Source organism: Labeo rohita, chromosome 8 (assembly GCF_022985175.1).
Source record: "Labeo rohita strain BAU-BD-2019 chromosome 8, IGBB_LRoh.1.0, whole genome shotgun sequence".
In the NCBI taxonomy this organism is placed as follows: Eukaryota; Metazoa; Chordata; class Actinopteri; order Cypriniformes; family Cyprinidae; genus Labeo; species Labeo rohita.
This window is the reverse complement of record NC_066876.1, coordinates 13,269,023-13,291,601: the sequence shown is the minus strand read 5'-3', so window position 1 is coordinate 13,291,601 and position 22,579 is coordinate 13,269,023. Positions and strand designations below refer to the sequence as shown.

Here is a 22,579-nt window from a genome sequence, read left to right as displayed (position 1 = left end):
CAGCACTGAGGCAGTGATGTTCTACAGGGGTCTACAACAGAGTCTGCACCACCATTCAATTATTAATAGGGTGTTTTTATTCATTTTTGGGATGGAATGAAATTCAAGGCTAAAGTTCAGATGTAAAATGTAAGATATGAGCACCAAAGTATGTAAATGCTTGAAAGGGTGGCTGCTTATGTAAATAAAGTAGTAAAAAACTAAAGTATATGCATGTTGTTAAAGACTAGGCTTAAATGCAAGACTAGGGGTGTGCAATATATATAGTCTACGATAATATCGTAATTGCTGTTTAAACGATATGTGATTTAACATTATCGAGAATATTGCAAAAACCAAACAAAAACACACTCAAAGAGTGCATGCATACACCATATTTAGGACTAGATGGGATACAGCTGCGGCTACTGGGCAATTTCACTACAAAACCCTCTCGATTGCTACTCAAAACTAGCCCCAAAAAGTGCACTTTGGGGAGTGAAATAAATGTAAAATACGTAAAACGTTTTTAGCAGTGTTCCCCTGGTAAAATTCACAGACTTGGCAACACTGCTGGGGGTGCTTACTCATGTACATTTAGAGTTCATGCTTTCACTGGGTGATTTAGCCTATTAAAATACTTTTGGAATCCCCCAAAATTCAAGATAAGGGGTCAAAAATGCCCCCATATGACTTTTATATCTCTTATATTTGTATCATCTGCTCTAATTAATATCACATGTAGAGTGACGTTTTACTCCAAATATCAGCACGATTGCAAATGTGATATTGATTTAATGAACAGCTCAATAAACAAGAAGTTAATATTAAGTGACTTAAATTTTAGACACTCTGGTTTTCGCTGTAGTTCGACAACAAAATAGTTCTAAAAAAGCCACAGCAGACCTGTTTAGCATCTTTGAGCAACACATGACAGTGTTTCGTTACTGAATCAATCAGCCATTTGAATGATTCGGTTGAATTAATGACTCAATGACTCACTCATGAAATGATTTTTTTTTTTAATCAAAGCATGAAACATGCATTTGTAACTGCAGATTAAACGCATTCATGTCCTGCATTAAACAGTCTGTGTAAATGAATCTAAATGCCACTTCAGATGCAGATTCTTTGTCACCTCTGCACTGCAAAAACAAATTTTCTTGGTACTTATTTCATTTGATTGGTAACAGCCTTATAGTGTCTTAATATTTGAATTTATTGATCAAATTTAAGAATTTAATACAGAAGATAATGGATACATTTGTAATGCGATCTAGAAAACCCATATGGGTTCAAGCCCTTTCGTTTTTATTTTGTCCATATTTTAAGTTTTTAACTGATATATCAAAATTGATTCTTTGAAAGGCATTTTAAAATCAGACATTGCATAACCATGGAAAATGTACATCAAAATCATATTACAAAATGTCGTCATTCATGAATTATAAAAATTTAAGTCTGGAAAGTGCATTTTTATGTCTGTTTTAAAAAATGGGAGTGACAGTTAAAGGGTTAAGTGAGCAGCTACAGTGCTTAAGACTGCGTTGTTGTGCTCCGCCATATCACAATATTAAAAAAAAAAAAAAAAAAATTAGGTTATAAAGGTGGCCTTATAAAGGTAAAAATGGCCCTAAAAGGTAAAAATCAAATTAATCTTATTGGAAAAGTTAATTTCTGTTACTCTGCAAACTATCCACAACACAAAATATAAAGAATATCAAAAGCTAGGAGTCAGCTGTCAAAGTGTCAGCACAATAACACACTCAGCAAAATATTGTCTAATCATCGTTATCAATAAAATAACGTAAATATCGAGATATCATTTTTTGTCGTGATTGTACACCCCTATATGCAACCCTAAAAACATCGGGTAACGTTTTATTTTAAAGTGTCCTTGTTACACGTTACGTGTACTTAACCCTAAGCCAAACCCTAACCATATTGTGGTTTATTAATATTACTCAGTACTTAAATGTATAATTACATTGTAACAAGGACACCTTAAAATAAAGTGTAACCAAATATTTTAAGCTTAGATTTAAGATTTATTTTATTTTCCATCCATTTGGATTACAGAGTTGTAAAATAAACTAATAAACTTAATATGATGTATATTTGTCAGTCATACATAAATGAAAGAAAAATCAAATCCGATAGCACTAATAAATTGAATGTATTTTAAATGCATTAATCAAGTTTTAAATACCAGTTTATTATATGTAAACTAATCTAAGGCATTTCAATTAATTAAATCTTATTTGTTCCACAGCTGTCTGTAATTAAATATGTTCAGTATGTTGCAATATGTGTTGAAGTGTTTAAATATAATTTAATTAATTTTCAAAATGAACAGATTTATACTGATTCTAAAGATTTTTAATAAATGAACAGTATGAAAATAGGATTGTTTAAATAAAATCAAATAACTACAAATACTTCATATTAAACTATGACATGATATTTGTCGTCCTGAATTTTCAGAGTCTCAGGTCTGTCTCCGTATCTGTTGAAGTACACTTGTTGTAGTTATTAAGCTGTTCCGTTTGCCATTTTCCGCTTCTGAAGGAATTCACAGTGGACGACTACTTATTCTGGCCAAGAACCACCCACTTAAACAGGACGAGGCCATCTGACCAACCTGTAAAGCGTCCAACCACAGTTTGTGTTGTTTTTATGTGACATTTAGTGCTGGGTATACTGAAACTATACAAAAATAGACTGGTAGTGAAATTCAAAAAACTAAGAAAAATATTTGGTTGTTCACATAGATATCTAATGAACTTTTTGAAGGAGCTAACCTCGCAAACAAATAGCTGTTTATCAGAAATGCTTATTTTATGAGCCTGATATATTGTAAATGCGACTTTAATAGCTTTTTAATACCTCCCTTCAGGCATTGGTTTAGGTTTTGTTGACATGTAAATGCAGGCCGTTTCTGCAGCTTAGATTCAGTTTGTGAGTTTGGGACATTTTTTTTCATTATGACCCCTTTGAGATGTTCACCATCTCTTGCTGTGTGCCGTATGAACTGCAAAGCTTGAATTGGGACAGGTCCTCATTTAACACTGAGACCTGAGAATCAGTGCCAACTGCAATCACTTTTTGCTTGTGATTAGACGAACACCAGCTAGTTTTAAGGCTGCATGCGAGACAGGATTTAGCTCTCTGGGCGATTGCTTATGATGACCTGAGCATATGAGAGCAGAGGACCTGTTGATCCAATCATGAGGGGATTCACACTCATATGAAGTAACACCTTTCAGTAGAGCCATCTCTGTTAGACAGTGATGTTCTCAGTGACAGCCAAAGCTTCAAAGCTCGCCCTGTAATCATCCAAAAACACCCACCCCATGCGATAGCGGCGGGACATCTGGTGTCACATCCGGCAACTTTTTAGACACAGACGGCTTGTTTGTGTTCACATTCTTTGTAAGCCAGAACATTTATTTGTTTATTGTCATGTTCGCTAGATATTTACACATTTATGTGATTTTATGCTTAAGTAAATGGTTCATTAAAAGTAATTGCTGCTTCAAAGCATGTAGCTAATTTCTATTTATTAGACCTCTGTAATTGAATGCAGAACACCCACAGGAGAAAATGAAAATGGCATTAGACATTTAAAGGGTTTTGAACTAGATTTAAATGAAATTACACATGCCGACATAAAAGGACAATCTACAGTAGTCATATATTATTTTTATTTTTGAAATAGTTTTTCCTTGTGTGCCATTGATTATGCTTAGCAAGGCTTAAAAAATACTGTAAAATCACTAATATTATCAAATATTATTACAATTTAAAAGAACTGCTTTCTATTTGAATATATTTTAAAATGTAATTTATTCCTGTCATGGCAAAGCTGAATATTTTAGTAGTCATTACTCTAGTCTTCTTTGTCAAATGATCAAAAATCATTCTAATATGCTGATTTGCTACTCAAAAAAAGTTTTACTGTTATCAGTTTTGAAAATGGTAGTGCTGTTGTTTTCATTATGTTTTAATGAATAGAAAAAAAAAAAAAAACAGCATTTGAAACTTTAGGCCAAGGGGTCAAAGCTATTTGTACTGGAGTTTTGGGTTCTAAATGTGTCTGTGTGTTGTACATTGACTTTTTAATTCCAAAAGATCAATGAAAGTTTGGTTTCTGATGATTTGTTTTCTTTAAGCGGAGTAAAAGTGATCCATGGTGGCTGGCCTGTTGTGGATGTGATAAGTGTGGATTGACAGTGATGTGAGTGGATTAGAGGAAAAGTTTCTTTCTATTGCTGCTCGCTGAAGTCATCCTGACAGTCTAAGCATATACATGCTAGCCTTTAGCCATCATTAGAGAAGGAAAAAGAACAGCACATCACTACAGCCTTATCAAAAAATAAGCCGGAATCATATCTGAGGTGTATTGGAGGTTTGTTTAGAAAAAAAAAACGTTTACTGTGAGACTCCTAACTTTTTCTATATATATATATCTGATAATATACAATAGCACAACATAGGGGTGGATGATATACCGGTAGACATGGTTAACTAGTAGAGATTTGTCAACCTGTAGAGATGTTGGACTGTCGTCTCTATCATGGTTACACGCTCACGTGACATTGCAGTTCTATGTGGTCAGAAAAACGTATCGTTTGTATGCGTTTTTGAGCATTGCGGTTTAAAAACAAGTGATGTGATCAGCAGTGAAAGAGAACACAATTTAGAATGCTTTAAAGCTATTTAGAATGCTTTATTGTCGTACACGGAATATGAAATTGCAGAGCTTTTAAGTTGCTTATACAATGTATGTAGCATTTCTTATTTAATTGTTGTACTGTATTTTTTGACCTATTGCTTGTAATTAGTTTCTTATTGTATTTTAATGGCTGACTACTTACTTTTCTTCAGCGAGCTTGAGTTTTATGTTATGCATTATATATATTTTATATATAATTTGTTGTTCATATAATATATATTATATAAACAACATATTCACGAAACTCACTCACGATATATGTACTGTCATCTACGTTCAGTGACATATTCCAACGTGATCTCATGATAATTCGTATGTATTTTACATACAATGTGGTTCTACAAAACATACATTTACTTACGTTTTTCCATCTATTCTCATTATACAAAAAGAGCAGCAAAATATCTCCTTTTGTGTTCTATGAAGAAACAAATACATCTTTCGACCAACATGAGGGGGAGTAAATTGCAGAATTTTTCTTTTTCGGGTCAGCTATCACTTTAAATGAATGACCACAATTTAAAGAGAACAGAAATCACAGCATTAATTTCATTATTGTTGTTTTTAATTGTCATGCCAATGGCCTTACGTTTTCAATTGCATTAATAAATTGTTTAATCATTAACTTAATATTAAATGATAGCATTTCATTTTGTTGTGTGATTTCTGCTACCAGCTGGTTTCTGAGAATAGGCCTACATAATGTCAAACAAGACTACACTTTAAACCCTTAAAATAAATAACATTTCTGCAATCGTTTAACCATTCATGTAATGTTTACTTTGTTTACTGTGGTGGGACACAAAAGACGTTTTCTCCGAAATGCTGTGACTAACAATAGTACCATAAAATACACCAAACACGCAACATAATTACAAAATGAAACCATTTTATTTGTGCGCTGTAATCAAAATCTTCAGCATCCATACGATTGCGAGGAACAGACCCAAATTCAAGCCTTTATTCAATGATCTTCATCTCCATCCCGAGCATCAAAGCCCGCTCTGAAGTACATTTTACAAATTCAAGTATTGCCGCATCAAGCAACGGCAGGATTTACGGCAGGAAAATCGAACGCTCATTGGCTCTCGCCTGCATTCGTCACAGATTACGACATGCCGTGTTTCTAGTGAGGTGTATTTGAATAATGCGCGCGACTTCACGGAGTGGATTGGGAAAATATTCTGGATAATATTTTCAATAATTCTGCTCTGCGCCTCAGACAAACCTTCCATATTCTGACAGAGAGGATTGCAGCTGTAACGCATCGTCGTTTGGACTGCGTTCGGTACTGCTTTTGACATTTTTGCAATAAATAAATGATTGTGATTGCACTTATCTGTCTGTCATGTTTTTCTTTATTACTGTACAGAGAGAGTTATGGTTAGGTTTAGAGGTAAAAGTGGGATTAGCGATTGTAAAAAATATTTTTATGCTATATTGTTACTAAAATGGTCATTTCCCTGCTTATTTTGGTCAGTTACGTTTTATATCCTTTTATATTCGCTATAAAATAGGTAGGTTTAGGTTTGGGGGTAGGTTAAGGGGGCTAAAAATCTAAATCGCATATAGATAAAATGATAAGAATGCATATTTTCTATTAATTGAGTAGGTTTAGGTTTGGGGGTAGGTTAAGGGGGCTAAAATCTAAATTGCTTATTGATAAATGATAAAAAGGCATTGATACGAATATCTTAATGATGTAAAAGATACATATTTTACGTTTTCTAGCTAAAAATACATAACGATTTGTACATTTTAAATGTTGAAATACGTCTTAACTACTCTTTAGCATTAATAAAAACATGCAAAAATGTATATTTTGTGCCTCTACACATTACGTATAAATACCTACGTATAAACAATGAGACCACACTGTAAAAAACAATTTGCTGAGTCAACTTGAAATAATTTGTAACCTGGCTGCCTTAAAATTTTAAGTTCAGTCAACTCAAAAAAAGTTTATTCAACTTAAAATGTTAAATTGTACTAAGTGACAACTTAGATATTTGATTTGAATCAACTTAAAATTTTAAGGCAGCTGGGTTACTTACCCATCTGTTAAGTTTAGCAAACACAAATATCTAAGTTGTTACTTAGTACAACTTAACATTTCAAGTTGACTAAACTTATTTTAGTTGACTGAACTTAAATAAAATTTTAAGGCAGCAGGGTAACAAATTATTTTAAGCTGACTCAACAAATAGTGATTTTTATTTTTTACAGTGCAGGCTGCATATTCGATGTGAAATGTCCACTGGGTGGCGCTAAAAGAGTGTTCTGTTTTTGTAAATTAACGTACCATCTGCACTACACCTAAACCTACCCAATAGTATGAACAAAAGCAAATGTGATGTAAAAACGCAATCACAAACATGCCATTTTAGCTTGTTTTTCGATCTCTCATCTTTCAGCTCTTTTATCATGAGTCATGTTTTTCACGGGATTCTTACCCAAGGATTCCACATCCTAAGTCCAATTCCGTGCTGGCTAAGTTACCGAGCAAGCTTGTTACATCTGGAAAGCGAAACATGGAGCTGTAATCTTAACTGAGTACGAAAACGATTACAAGTGCTCGCTGTTTTACCACCTCTAGTGTTCATTTCTGTTGGAAACTGCAGTGTTATGTACGTATTGGTATGTTTTTTACATCTTGCGAAAAGGTTCCCACAGGTACGTTTTCATCGTAAGATCAGGTAGTTCTCAACAGTTAACACTAAATCTGAGGTATAATTCATGTCTGCTGGTAGTTCACAATCTAATTTTTTGGGTTAGGTGTTCAATCCCATTATACGCTATAGTTATAGTAATGCTTAATTAGTTAAATTACTATTTAATACCTGGGAACTTCATAAGACTGTAGCCAGCCTTTATATATTTTCCAATACTGATATATATACTCTCATAGGGTTTTTTTAGGCTAAATTCTTTTAAACAGCTGATAGTACTTTTTTGTTTGTTTGTTTAGCTGACTAGCTGATGACTTTTTTTTTTATAAATGCCATATGTTGTTGTAGACTTGTTTGGATCCACCTTTTCTGGGCAAATGTAGCGTTGCTTTTTTTTTTGAGCTTGCTGGGCACTGGCTCAAGATGTGATGTTGTCAGGGATTTCTTCAGTGATCTGGGACAGATTGGAAACAGCTGCTCGGAGGCTAACGGAACTGGAATTATGAGGCATTGAGTCTAAACGATGTGATTAAAAAAATAGATCAGAAACGAGAGATTAGAACTGTTTCATTATGCGTCGTAATTAATCAACTTATTACTGAGCAAATCTGTGGTGTGATGTAGCCTGCAGTGTTGATATTTTACATCTCTGTTCTCTTTAAATTGTGGTCATTCATTTAAAGTGATAGTTGACCCAAAAAAGAAAAATTCTGCAATTTACTCTCCTTGATGTTGGTCGAAAGATGTGTTTGTTTTTTCGTAGAATACAAAAGGAGATATTTTGCTGCTCTTTTTGTATAATGAGAATAGATGGAGGTCTGGAAGATATTATTAATATTTTTACTGTCACTTGCTGAATAAAAGTAGGAGATATTTTTTAGTGAATAAGAATTTTTTCCTAATCCGATTTTTATTTTTTGAGGATCTGGTTTTGAAAGTTTGGCTGCTTCTTATTTTGAATATTTTATTTGTCTGTTTTTCTCTTGGAGTGCTGATCGATAGGAAGAAAAGGGCTGAAAGGACCCTTGTTTTCTCTGTAGAGCTAATTGATTCTCAGTGCTGTTCTGATCAATTTAATTTCACACATCATTATGTCAGCATAAATATTGTCCCAGCGCGCCCTCAGATAAATGCTCGTCTTTTCTTTTTTTTTGTCTTCTTTTCAAATGTTATCTTCACACCTTTCGATTCATCTTCACTGCTGGAGCTCCGCAGAGAGCGTTAATGTGTTAACGAGTACGTGACCTATTGTTATTGTCCTCTTTATTTAGTCGACGCCGTAATCATAATCTTACATTCTTTCCGTATGAAGTTCATTCCTTCGAGCGTTACAATAATGTCAGCATTTGTGAAAGCAGCTTTTTCATAGCCTGTGTTAAAGGACGTTATGGCTTTGAGCAATTTTATGAGGTTTTAAGAGGCTGCTTGTGATGCCACAAAGCAGCTGAAGGAATAAGGTCACCTACAAGCTTTCTAAAGGTTTTTGTTTTTCTTTTGCTATCTTCGGCCTTCCTTTTTCCTCAGTGTGTACTGATACGAGACAGAAGGCACTGCAAAGAAAAGAACATTTCGCACTTATTGAACAGGTTTTTATTTACACCTCCACACTGTATTTTATTTATTTATTTGTTTATTATTTTTAGGACAGCAGAAAGAGAAAGAGACAGCGAGAGAAAGAAAACAGCACCATGGCATGACACAGGCTAGACTCGAACACACATGACAGAATTTCTTATGAGCTTAAAAACATTTTGACTTGGAGATTTAGATTAAAATGGCTGATATTTAGTTTTATAGTTAGGAATTTGACAAAATGTTTGCTGTAATCTAGGTAAGGGGTATTTTGAAGAAATTCAAATATAAGATTTTATATAAGTCTTACATAGTTTTTATACTAATTCCCATACTTTTGTTTTATTGTATTATTTTTTTTAATTGAATTTTACATTTTCTTTTCTTTCTTTCTTTCTTTTTACTGGCACATGTGGTAATTTATGTGAAAGCTTGACTTTCATTTACATCTCGCGATTCTGACTCTTTTTTTTTTTTTTAGAATTTTGTGATATAAACTCACAATTCTGACTTTTTTTTCTCAGAATTTTGTGATACAAGCTCAATTTTTTGTGAGATATAAACTCAATTCTGAGAAATGAAGTCAGAATTGCGTGATATAAAATCACAATTATAAGTTATAAAGTCAGAATACTCGCAATTCGGGGATTACTAAGTCATTACTGCAATTAAACTCGCAATTAAAATAAACTTGCAATTCTGAGATTTTTTTTTTTACCCTCAAAATTGAACTTCATAACTGGCAATTGTGAGTTTATATCTCAAACTTTGAAGAAAGTCAGAATTGTGAGGAAAAAATTCAGAATTGCGAGATACGAACTCTCGAGTCAGAATTGTGAGTTCTTATTTCACAGTTTCGAGTTTATATCACGCAATTCTGAGAAAAAAATTACAATAACTGAGATAAAAAAGTTGCAATAACTTTTTTTATTTGTTTAAACGGGCTCTGTAAATCAAACAATTTTGGGTCAGTGAGTTGTGTTTTTTTTTAATGAGTAGAAATTAATACTTTTATTCAGGAAGGATGCCTTAAAATGATAGACAAATGTCAATATCATGTTACAAACATTTTTTCTACTTCATATATATATATATATATATATATATATATATATATACGTATATATAAAATGTTTTTTTATTTATAACAAATTTTAAAAAGATAACTATTTAAATATAGATAATGCCCAAGATCCACTCAGAATCATAAGATAAGGAGATTTTGAAAAAATGAAAATGAAAATAAATAAATAAAAATGTATAAATCTATAAAATTACATAAAGAATATATATTATATATGAATTCTGTTTCTTTTCTTTTTTTTCTGACTTTCTATTCATTAATGATCCTAAAAATGTGTCACGGTTTCCACAAAAATATTAATCAGCAACTGTTTTTTAACACTATTATAATAAGAATCATAATAAAATGTTTATTGAGCAGCAAATCACCGTATTAGAATGATTTCTGAAGGATCATGTGACACAAAAGATTGGAGTAATAATGCTGAAAATTCAGCTTTACCATCATGGGAATAAATTACATTTAAAAATATAAAAAAAAATCGTAATAATATTTCACTGTATTTTACAGTCACAGTTTTTACATTAATTATAAAACAAACAACAAAAAAACAGCCTTTTTAAGCATTAGAGACTTTTTTCAGAAACGTTAACCTTACCAATCCCAAACTTTGAACTGTAATGTATATATCTGCCAAATATCGCAAAATGTTTTACTGTGAAATAGTTTTACTGTAAAATAAGACAAAAATTAATATTTGCAGCTGGAGATCCAACTTTGCAGCACAGAGTAGAATTGGTCAAAAAATGTCTTCTCGTTTTCTCCATGTGCTGTTCTCTCTTTCTGGTGGTCTCATGTTAATTTGAGTCGCGCACCGAATAGATGAGTGCAGATTCTCTATCTCGGCCTCTTAGTGCATGGGAGTAGCAAAGACTAATTGAATAGCATAGCTGTAATAGGCTAGATTTAATTTGCCTTGCCCTCACTGAAAACCAATTAGGAAAACGGTGAGGAGGGGTGGCCGCCTTCTGGACTGACACTCTCTCTGGCTGCAGAGTTTCACAGGACATGCAGCCGAGCCTTTCACCAAATGTTTGCCTGTGCTGGCAGGATTCCAGACTTGACCCCAATACAAATCTGGCCCCCTGGCTGTTGGAAAAAGGCTTAACCGTATTCACAGACAGCCAAACACGCTAATTAATATTGATAATGGGGACAAGCTCAGCTGTGCTAAGCTGACACAATGCAGGACTTTTCAGACCCTTTTTTGTTTTGAAGATGGACATTAGACCAAAGGGACGGTCAGTTGTATGGTGCTGAACTGGCATGACGGCTTGCTAATCTGCTCTAACTCTTATTGTATGAAAATAGCTTTAGATTTATTATTTATTACTGAATTCATGGACCTGGGATGAGTTTATGTGTGTGTATATATATATATATATATATATATATTATATATTTTTTTTTTTTTTTTTCCAGATGCTTGGTAATGTTTCTATTATAATTAGATACAATTCTCCAAAAAAAAAAAAAAAAAAAAAATGGATTAATGTATTAATATTGTAATATGTATTTATTGTTATTATGAACTAATTTCTATTAATGTATAATAAATACATTAAAATAAAACTGTGTAATTTGTTAGATTTATAATTTTTATATAAAAATATATATATATTTATTTATTTATTTAATACTATTTACTCATACCTCATTGAGTTCTCAGTAAATATAATGCTGTAATTATATTATTATTATTATTATTATTAAATAATTTATATAAATGTGTAATAAACTAATTATATTTTGAAATAAGAAATTTACATTTATATAAAAAAAAACTCTTAATAAATTTATTATTTTATTTTATTTATATTTATTTTATTTTATATGATTTACTCATGACTCATTGAATTCTCCCTAAATATTATGCTTTAATTAAATTACTATTGTTATTTTTATTATTGTTAATTTATAAATGTATATATATGTATATATATACATATATATATATATATATATATATATAATTACAGTAATAAAAAAAACAAATAAAATGGTGTAAATTGTAATTACTAAAAATGTTCCATTTTAGTTTGTGATTTATGATTTATATTGAGGGGATAAAGCATTACTATAAATAAATATTTAATTAAACTTTGTGGAGTACACAATTTCTTGATACTGTCTTATGAATGGCAAATCAAATGTGTTTTATTAGGCATTAATTTAAATAATATCATGCTATCATGCTTTTTAAGCATATTTAAAGAAATCAAATTTAAATGTTTATTATTGTTATTATATTGTCAGAAGTCTTTGTTTTGAGTGAAGGAACGGTGATGGAGAATAAAATACTGTTGGAATCATTGTTTCATATTATTTTTCTGTGATTTTAACTCATTTAGCGAGGACTAGATTATAAATTCCAGAGGTGAAAACATTGACTATAGGCGATGGTGTGACGTTAGGTCTTTCTTGCTCTCTCTCAGCCCTTTTCTCTTTTTCCTGCCCGATCATTTTTCTCTCCCTTTTGAGGGTTGCTGATGTCCAGATGTCTGTTTGCGTTATGGACGTTAGTGTGGTGGGTTGCTGGAGGGGTGAGCTTGTGTTGCCCAATTGCCTGTTGGCGGGGTGTAGGAGCCATGCAGCTGGGGACGAGTAGGGCTATAAATACCCTGCCACTCGCTCTCTTGAGGCCAGTGGCTGTGCAGAGCACTAGCTCTTCTCTGATCTACAGCCACTCTTTCAGCACGCAACATCTGAAAGGTCATTGAATGGCCAGCCATGCAAATGATGGACCTGACAATTGTGTGATTGTATACTCTTGTAAAGATTCTTCAGTACTTCTTTGCAGTACATTAGGTTCTACTAAAATCTTCTTATAAGGAGCCATTTTCACTATGTAGGGCTCTTGAGTTGGACATTAAAAACTTTAGAATTTTTTTTCTCATGTTGTTCCAAACCCGCAAGACCTAAGTTCATCTTCGGAACACAAATTAAGATATTTTTGATTAAATCCAAGAGCGTTCTGACCCTACAGCAGTGTAACCATGTGTAAGGCCCAGAAACGTAGTAAGGACGTCGTTAAAATAGTCCATGTGACCAAACCAAGAAAACAAAAATAACCACTTATTCAACAATTTCTACAAAAAGTATTCTCAGCTTCACAACATTACGGTTGAACCACTGATGTCACATGGACTAGTTTAACAATGTCCTTACTACCTTGAATGTGTCAGTTGTTGCTGTCTATGCGGGGTCAGAAAATATGCAGGATTTATCGAAAATATCTTAATTTGTGTTCTGAAGATGAACGAAGTTCTTACGGGTTTGGAACGACATGAGGGTGAGTAATAAATGAGTTTTCAATTTTCATTTTTAGATGAACTATCCCTTTAAAGAATAAAAAGTAATAAAATATAATTAAAAAATAAAATTACTAGGTTAAAATTCTATTAAAAAAAACTCAATAAATTGTATTAATTATACATTAAAATAGAAACATAGAAAAAAACATTTTACAGACAATATATTACACAAATATATATTTTTAGTCTTCATGTATGAAAATGTATATAGCAGCTGACTTTTTTTTAGCAACGGGACAATTATTTCACACAATTATGACCAAAATATGACCAAAACTTTATATGAGTGATTCAATTAAAGATATATATCAAATATATATCAAATTCACATTTTCTGTAAATTTTTTGCATAAGTCCCCTTTAAGAGATAACTGACAAGGGCTTATATGAATGATCACCAATTTTGACACATTTTTGCTTGTATTTGACCATTTAGGCACACACAAGTTCTATTTTGCACTTTTAACAGCACAAATAAATCTAAAAAACATTAATAAATTAAGCATATCCCATTTTGCGAAAGTAACATTACATGATTTTACTGCCTTGCATGTGAAGTAGTGCTGTGCAGTGATTAATTGCGATTAATCACATCCAAAATAAAAGTTTTTGTTTACATAATATATTTGTGTGTACTGTATTTATTATGTATATATAAATACGCACACATGCATGGATGTGTTTAAGAAAAATATGTTTAGTTTATATATTAAATAAATATATTTATGTATAATATTAATTATATCAATAAAATATATACATGTAAATACGTGTAAACATTTTCAAAATGTATACTGTTTGTGTGTGTATTTACATATACATAATAAATATACACAGCACACGCACATATATTATGTAAACAAAAACTTGTATTTTGGATGCGATTAATCGCGATTAATCGTTGCACAGCACTAACTGGAGGAGTGAATCCAGACTGCTGGAAAGTGGCAGAATGGGACACAATAAAGCAATAAGCCCCAAGAAGCCACTTCGCGTCATGCCTAACAGCGCCCCTTAGCTGTTATAAATTCACTGTAAACCACGGCTTCACGGGGCTTATTGCTTTTATAAAACGGTTATTCCATATACGTAGTAAGGTTTCCCAAAATAAAACAGAGCAAATAAAATGTAATGATATAAATAAAAACAGTATTCTTCCACCAAACAATGTAGTTCCTCAGAAGGTTTACAAAAGTAAACAAAGGTGTATGTTTGTAGAGTAATTTACAACAGTTTCAAATGCGGCTCAACCAATCAGAATCAAGGACCGGAACTATCCGTTTTATAATAATCATTTTATCTCTATTTTTGTATTTTCATAATCGTTGGAAGCCGAAATCAAAATCAAATCTGTATTTCAATTAGTTGCATGGCTCTATTCCAAGCCAGCATCAAATAATTTGGCTTTAGACAACATAAGTGATGGAAGACTCTACTCTGTTTTACACGTTTCTACATATGAAACTTCCCTGTTTTTTATTTTTGTTTTTGGACCAGTTGAATATTTATTTTCAGAAAATGTCATATGAGCCATGTCAAGGAGAGACAGACAGTTTTGTCAGATCAGTTGTGATGCTCACAAACGCTCATTCGACATACAGCCAAAAGACACAGTTGCACGAAAGCATAACACAACATGCCTTGGGGTCACCAGGCTATTCAAGGCTATTTGTTTTCACATACTTGTCAATGATCAAACCATTTTCCCTTCACGGCTATTCGCACAACAGTCTAATTTTAGCCCTGTAGATTGTCCATGCTTCAGGATCTCAGTGTAACGTTTCTGAATCTTCTCCAGAACAAAGGCCGCCCCCCCGTTACACCTGACTGCCGCCATGAATTAGTAAACACGCTTTTTGTTCCTACTGCTTCCTGTGATCTGGAGGGCTAGGCTAACCGTTAGGCTAACTCATCTTAAGAGCGGACGCTTAAGCAGGTGTGAGTATCTGGAGATCTCAAATGCCTCATACTGTATGTAGGTACTGTAATCTGCTTGCTGGGTCATTAAATGGCTGCTTTTGGTGCTTTTTGCACCACATTAGAATCTTTAATGAAGTAATTTGGGCTGTTTTTTTAAATGGCATCATAGATATAGTCAATCCAGTATTAGCCCTGCATAGTTAGAGGTATTTTCTTTATTGTATTTTAATATAAACGATATACAGTGAGGTCCAAAAGTCTGAGACTTTTATTTTGCTTTTATTTATATATTTTTTTATTTTGTGGGTGAAGAACGTGTCCAAGATATAACGTGCTATATTTGAAGTATAATTAAAAAACAGCAAGAACAACCGGATTTTTAATGCATTCTCAGATTTTTAGACCTTTGAGTGTGACTTTGCAATATGTGCTTCTATTCGTACTGAGTGAAGTGGCTGTTTCTTGAATGTTCAGTTTGTTCACTCATAATATTTCAATCAGGTCGTAGGATGATAGCCACTCGAATTGGCTTTTCAGGCACTGAGAGCTTTTGTTGAAGCCAAACATCTGGTTCAGCCTCCTGCTAGCAGGGCTAACAGCAGCAAGCAAAATTACTGTGTGTGTGTTGTCCATTTACAGCTGTTTTAATATACCCGCATTCTGTTTTCATGCCTGTTTGTTCTCTACAATCAAATGGAGCAGGTGTTGATGTTTTGTATGTAACCCAAACCAGTTTATGGACACACATACACATGCACAAACAGGCACGCTGATAAGCTCCTGTTTGCTTGCCAGAGTAGTAATAGCCCCTGGTAATGTGTAAAGAACATGATGATGGTGTAATGTTGCTTTGTACTCATTGGCCACCTGCTAAAGTCAGGCCTTACAGGAAACCAGCACTGTTGACAAGAACCACAAAAGAGTCACTCTGCTAACAAAGAACACACAGTGTAAACACAGACACACTAGCTAGCCAGACTGTTTAATGGTTGATTATATGCTTGTTTAGCTGTAAGATTCATATTTTGTTCCTGTATAAAAGGGGAGAAAACCTATTAAAGTTTATATTTTCAACTTTGACTTATGAAATTGCACGTAGATGTGAAGTTAGTTCTGAGAAAAGCTTTAACAATATTTGCAGATGCTGCTTGTCTGATATTTAGTGCACGGATGACCTTTTCTATTATAACATCACTGAAGATCAGAAGATGCAATGTGCATACAACATGCATTATTTCTGAGTTAAAATCTCCCAATAATGTACTTATGTACTCAGTTTACCTTCTGTAGTTGAAAAGAAATTAAGGTTTTTTTGAGGAAAACAGTTCAGGATTTTTCTCCATATAGTGGATTTCATTGGGAGCCAACGGGTTGAAGGTCCAAATTGCAGTTTCAGTGCAGCTTCAAAGGGCTCTGCACGATCCCAGCCGAGGAATAACGGTCTAATCTAGCAAAACAATCGGTCATCTTCCTAAAAAATAAATATGTATATATTTTTAACCAGAAATGCTCGTCTTTCACTAGCTTTGAGATGCTTCGGTTCAGAAAGGTAGAGTAGGGTGAAAAATCTAATTTTCTTCTCCATTTTTAAAATCGTCCGACATCTAGAGGTGTTGAAATGAACCATTGCATGTGGCCGATTCTGCATCGATGCAGGCCTTAATCGATTATAGCCTTCTGATGTCATTAGCATACGGACTTGTCACTTGTATTTAAAATGCACCCACTATTTTTAAATCTGAGATCTGGGCACATTTTGGAAAAACCAAGCTTAGTGCGGGAAAAAAAAAACACCATAGAAAAATGTTATAAAACTCATTAAACATTATTAATTAAGCATATAATGTACAGACAAGCAGAGGAGTCCAGAATAAGATAGCAACGTGTTTAATTATGCTTAATTCATGGTTTAATGCAATAAAACAGTGTTTTTAAATGACTAAACTCAAAAAAAAGATTATTAATAAATCATACTATGTACAGACAAACTTGAGTTTGGTCTTTTAAATGATTTTCTATTGGAGGAAAATGCTTAACGCGTAATTAAACGTTGCGTTCGTGTTATGTCTCATGTCTGCTTGTCTGTACTGCCTGGCTGAGTTTGGTCATTTAAAAAACACAGTTTTGATGCATTAAGCCGTTACACGTTTTCCTTGTGGGAGGAAATCGCTTAAAGGAGAAGTCCACTTCCAAAACAGAGATTCACATACAATGTACTCACCCCCTTGTCATCCAAGATGTTCATGTCTTTCTTTCTTCAGTCGTAAAGAAATTATGTTTTTGAGGAAAATATTTCTGCATTTTTCTTCATATAATGGGCAAAAGGCAGCCAAAATGCAGTTTAAATGTGGCTTCAAACGATCCCAAATGCGGTTGTAAATGATCCCAGCCGAGGAAGAATGGTCTTATCTAGCGAATTTTTCATTTAAAAAAATACAATTTAAATACTTTTTAATCTCAATCGCTCGTCTTGTCTTGCTCTCCCTGAACTCTGTGTATTCTGGCTCAAGACAGTTAGGGTATGTTGAAAAACTCCCTCAACTTCAAAAATCATTTCAAAATCATCCTGCATCGCTGCAGAAGTTCCGACCCAGTCTTTGCAAAGTGAACATGCAAAGAAGATCAAACACCCTTAATAAAAGGCAAAACAGCGATATAGGGCGATTTTGAAGTTGAGGGAGAACGTGAGATGGGAGTTTTTGGACATACCCTGACTGTCATGAACCAGAACAAAAACAGTCCAAGCAGAGTAAGACAAGACAAGCGTTTGTCATTAAAATGTATGTAAATTGTATTATTTTTATGAAAATAACTGATCGAAGACATGAACATCTTGGACGACAAGGGGGTGAGTAAATTATTTGTAAATTGTTGTTCTGGAAGTGGACTTCTCGTTTAACGTGCAATTAAACACGTTGTGTTCTTATTCTGGACTCACCTCCTTTGTTAATAACATGTTTATTGAGTTTGGTCATTTAAAAACACTGTTTCAATGCATTAAACCACGTTAAGCGTTTTTCACATTAAACGTTTTAGAATTTCCTCTTTGGGAGGAAATCTCTATCGCATCGCTTGACACTGTGAGCTTCCATCCGCCGTAAGTGACAGAAAAATCTTCGATATTGGTTCATAAAAATTAGAATATATTAAAATCGGTGTCACTGCGGGGTGTGGTGTTGAACATGAAAAGTTATGCAGTCTCATCTGTTCATCTGTTCTCTTTAAAATAAATGCATAAGCCTGTATTGTCCTGTGGATTATGACGGAATTATTACAACCCTGTCCATCAAAATGACAGACAATGGTACTGACAGACATTTTAATGTGCGCTTTGTGTTTGTTTGTTCTGAAGCTTGCATCTGCGGTTAATGCACTTGTATCTCTGAATACTTTTGATACGAAATTGATGTATAAACAGTCAGTTATGTTTTTAAAACATCTGATATGTCAAAATAGATCTGTGCATTAGTATGAATGCAGTCTATTAAAGCCGCAACTTATCAAAATCAAATGGCAATAATGCTGAGGAAAAAAAAGAAAAAGTCATAACTATGTTTATCTGTAAACCTTCAGATGCTTAAAGCTCTCAGACACTGAAAGTACTTTTTGTTTATCACTTGTAATTGTCTGTTCCCCCCTTTATTACTTTATATCTATATCTATCTATCCTGTATTTATATCTTTTGTTTCTGTGTTTTCCAGAAACTGAAGAATGAGGTGTTTCCATTGCATTTTTCTGAGTTGTCGCCTCAGCATGTGGAAGCGTACCGGCTGCTAGAGGACAAGAAACACAAACTCTCACCCGAGACTGCCGCTCTCTACCTGCTTCGACGACAGCACAAACTATTGGTAAGTTTGCATGCATATCTCCTTCTAAGCGTATGCCGACAATAAGTCTTAATGTTTAAGGGTTTTGTTTTACGAAAGTAAAGATGGAATGAAGTATTCTATTCTGCCTGAATGTTTGCTTAAATTGATTTTAACATCACACACACTCATATCCCACCAGAGATAGTTTGAATGTGCTGGGCCAAATGTAAATGAATTGCACTGATTATATGCACACACCAGCTTATATTCCTGTCACATCATGTTACCCAGTAAAAGCTGTTTGTGAGTCATTAGGCTTCCCCTTTCAGTAGCTTACAATACTTTTAAAGGTATGCTGTTCACAGAATACTGGATGACGTGCTGAATTTAAACCCAAAAGATTTATTGCACTATGCAGTGCATGTCTTTTTTACCATTGGCTCATGTTCTCGTGATTGCACATCGTCATCTTCGTGTAATCATATTTGGTTCTATTTCTCAGTCTCACTTTCTTTTTTTGTTTCTTTCATGTTGTCATTTTTGTGGATGCACAGTGCTGCAGCTCCTCTCACCTGTTAGTTGCTTGGAAACCGCATTTTTTATAAAAGCAGTCCATTAGCATGTCATTTATCCTGTTTTGGCGCGTCACATTTTTGCATTGTTCAGTAACTGAAAATAAGCATGTAGGAGTGGTGCATATGTTTGCGTGTATGTGGAGAGAGCCAGTCATCAGCTTTTTCGATGCCTGTTTGGCAACTCTGCTTTGAGGGAACACTGAAGTGTGATAAAAGAATTATGTGTTAATGGAAAACCATCCGTGCAGAATGACGTCTTGAATATATATGCGTATGGAGTGGTGTTAGCAAAGAGAGCAGTGAGGTGTGTCAGGTTTCTAGATATGGTAAAGAGTTTGTTTCCTTTGACAGGATGATGTTTTTGGCACATTAATGAAACTTATTGAGGACTGTCACATCGTTCACGATTCATATTGGTTTCATGCGGGTGCATAGGAACAGTCTGAAAGCTGAGAGGACACAGTGATACATTATGAAGTTTTCTTTCTCATGAATAATAGTTATGAGAAGTTCACCATATTCGCTAACCGACAAGCTTTCAAATCAAAGGAACAAAGAGTATTGTGGAATAAATTAATTGGAAAATATTTTGCAAATGTATGTTAGAGCTCTAAATGTTAACAAATGTAAGATATTTATTAAATATGTTGTGAAATGTTTAACATAAATTATCCAGAATAAAAACATGTTTACATTTTTTTATATATATAGTTGAATTGAAAATATTTCTCCAAGTTTTAAGTTATATTATTAATAACTTTAATACATTACTCACCTGATTTTGGATTTAGTACAGCGATAAATATTTAAATTTTAAAATGAGATGTATTTATAATATCAAACTTCGTTGTGATGTAACAGAAGTAACGGCAAATCTTTTCTATCGCATTGAAACATATCTGAATAAAATTAGTCAAAAAAGGGAAGAAAAAAACATGTTTTTGATAGGGCTGTCACTAACAATTATTTTGGTAATCGAGTAATTGGTTGACTATTCTGACGATTAATCGAGTAATTTGATAATCATAAAACTTTTTTGAGATAATAAAAATAGATCTAAGCAAACAATAGTCTTTAAAATTACTTAAAATACATATGTAATAGCAGTAAGGCAATAATAATTGGTCTAATAATGAGTTTCATGGATTCTCCTCAATGGAATGTGTCACGTCTGGTATTTTGCCGGTTACTCAACAGGGGTAAATTGCAGTAGAGAATTTTTTTAAACTGAGTACTCGAATTGAATTGAAGAATCGTGACTGTCCTAGTTCTTTCCATTGGTTTGTAATGAAATGGAAGCAGATCTAACTGCAGTCCTGCAGTTGATTGTAAGAAAGTGGTGGAGTTTACATCGACTAAATGATTGAAGAAATCCAACATATGTCACCAGAAAGAAGTCTAACGTTTTACTGGAAGATTAAATTATTAGGGCTTGTTTGGTCAAATAAATAAATAAATAAACAAATATGAATGAATGAGAATATTAATAAAGTGTAGAAAATACAATATGTTCACGCTTTAGTACATTACTCACCTAATTTTGGATTTAGTACAGTGATAAATATTGAATTTTTAAAATGTCATGTATTTATAATATCAAACTTCATTGTGAAACGTATGTCTGAATAAAATAAATTAATCAATTAATCAAGTAATTGGATAATTATAATACATTTTTTTGAGGTAATAAAAATAGACCTGATCAAATAATAGCCTTTTAAATTACTTAAAACACATATGAAGGGTTTATTTGCAAAAACAGATTTTTTTTATTTTTTTTTTTCAAAAAACTTGTTTTTTATTATGTTATCATCCTTTTAATGTGTTAGTTAACTGTATTTTTTTAGTTATATTTTATTTAATGAAACTAACCCAACTGCAGTTTGATTGGGATTAATTGGAATGCACAATGAAAAAACATGATTTTTGAAAATTGTTAAAAATGGAGTTATCTGTTTTTGCAAACGAACTCTTTTTTTAATTGCTATATTTAATAACAATTTGGCAATAATAATTGGTCTAATAATGAGTTTCATGGATTGTCGTCTGTGGAATGTGCCACTTATGGTTGTTTGCCGGTTACTCAACATAGGAAAATTGCAGTCGAGAATTTTTTTAAATTGAGTACTCGAATTGAATCAAAGAATCGTGAAGCAGATCTGACTGCAATCCTGCAGTTGTAAGAAAGCAGTGGAGTTTGCATCAACTAAATTATTGAAGAAATCCAGCATAAGTCAACAAAAAGAAGTTTGTCGTTTTACTGGAATATTAAATTATTAGGCCTTTTTTAGACGCATTTTTTAAAAAAAAGGATGTGTACTGTATGTATGTATGAATGAATCATTCAAAATAAAATCAATACGGCTTTAAAGAGATATTTTTTAATGAATTTTTATGCAAACTTTAAAATATTTCCTATATTTATGGATCTTTTAACATGAAAATATATAGCAGCCTTTATATTTAAAGAATGGGGTCCTTGCAAGGGGTTATCATATTTGGGGGTCCTTGATATAAAAAACTGAATTGAATTAGTTTACACTTTACAGAAGTATTAAAAGAATTGACAGTGTTTTTTTAGGTCATTTTCAGAAATTGGGCTAAAAGGAGGCACACACATGAAAACACGATGCTTGCCCATGTTTACATAATTGCTAATGAAGTTAGAACAGCATGGTGACCACACTACAAGCCTTCCATAGACCTCTAATTTCATCATCCTTCTTATTAACGCTCAGAAGGAGCCAGTCTGGCCAGACTACTTCCTCCTTCTGTCTGTCTTCCTCTTTTCTTTCACAACCAAGGATGCCATAAATACCTGAAGAAATCTGTCTGTTAGCATTTCTATTCATCTCAACGCCTGTTGCTTTTTTTAGTCTTTTTCTGAGGTGTAAATGTCATGTGACTTATTAATCTAAAGC

At 33.1% G+C, this 22,579-nt stretch overlaps 1 protein-coding gene across 2 annotated transcripts in view; it reads left to right on the top strand.

The window, feature by feature from the left end:
- The window catches only part of rimbp2b (RIMS binding protein 2b), a 173,652-nt gene that overhangs the window by 19,358 nt on the left and 131,715 nt on the right, over positions 1-22,579 (top strand). For both annotated transcript variants that reach the window (XM_051118028.1, XM_051118027.1), the window contains exon 3: positions 18,976-19,122. In XM_051118028.1, coding sequence (XP_050973985.1) covers positions 18,976-19,122 — 147 coding nt within the window. The remainder of the gene's footprint in view (positions 1-18,975; positions 19,123-22,579) is intronic.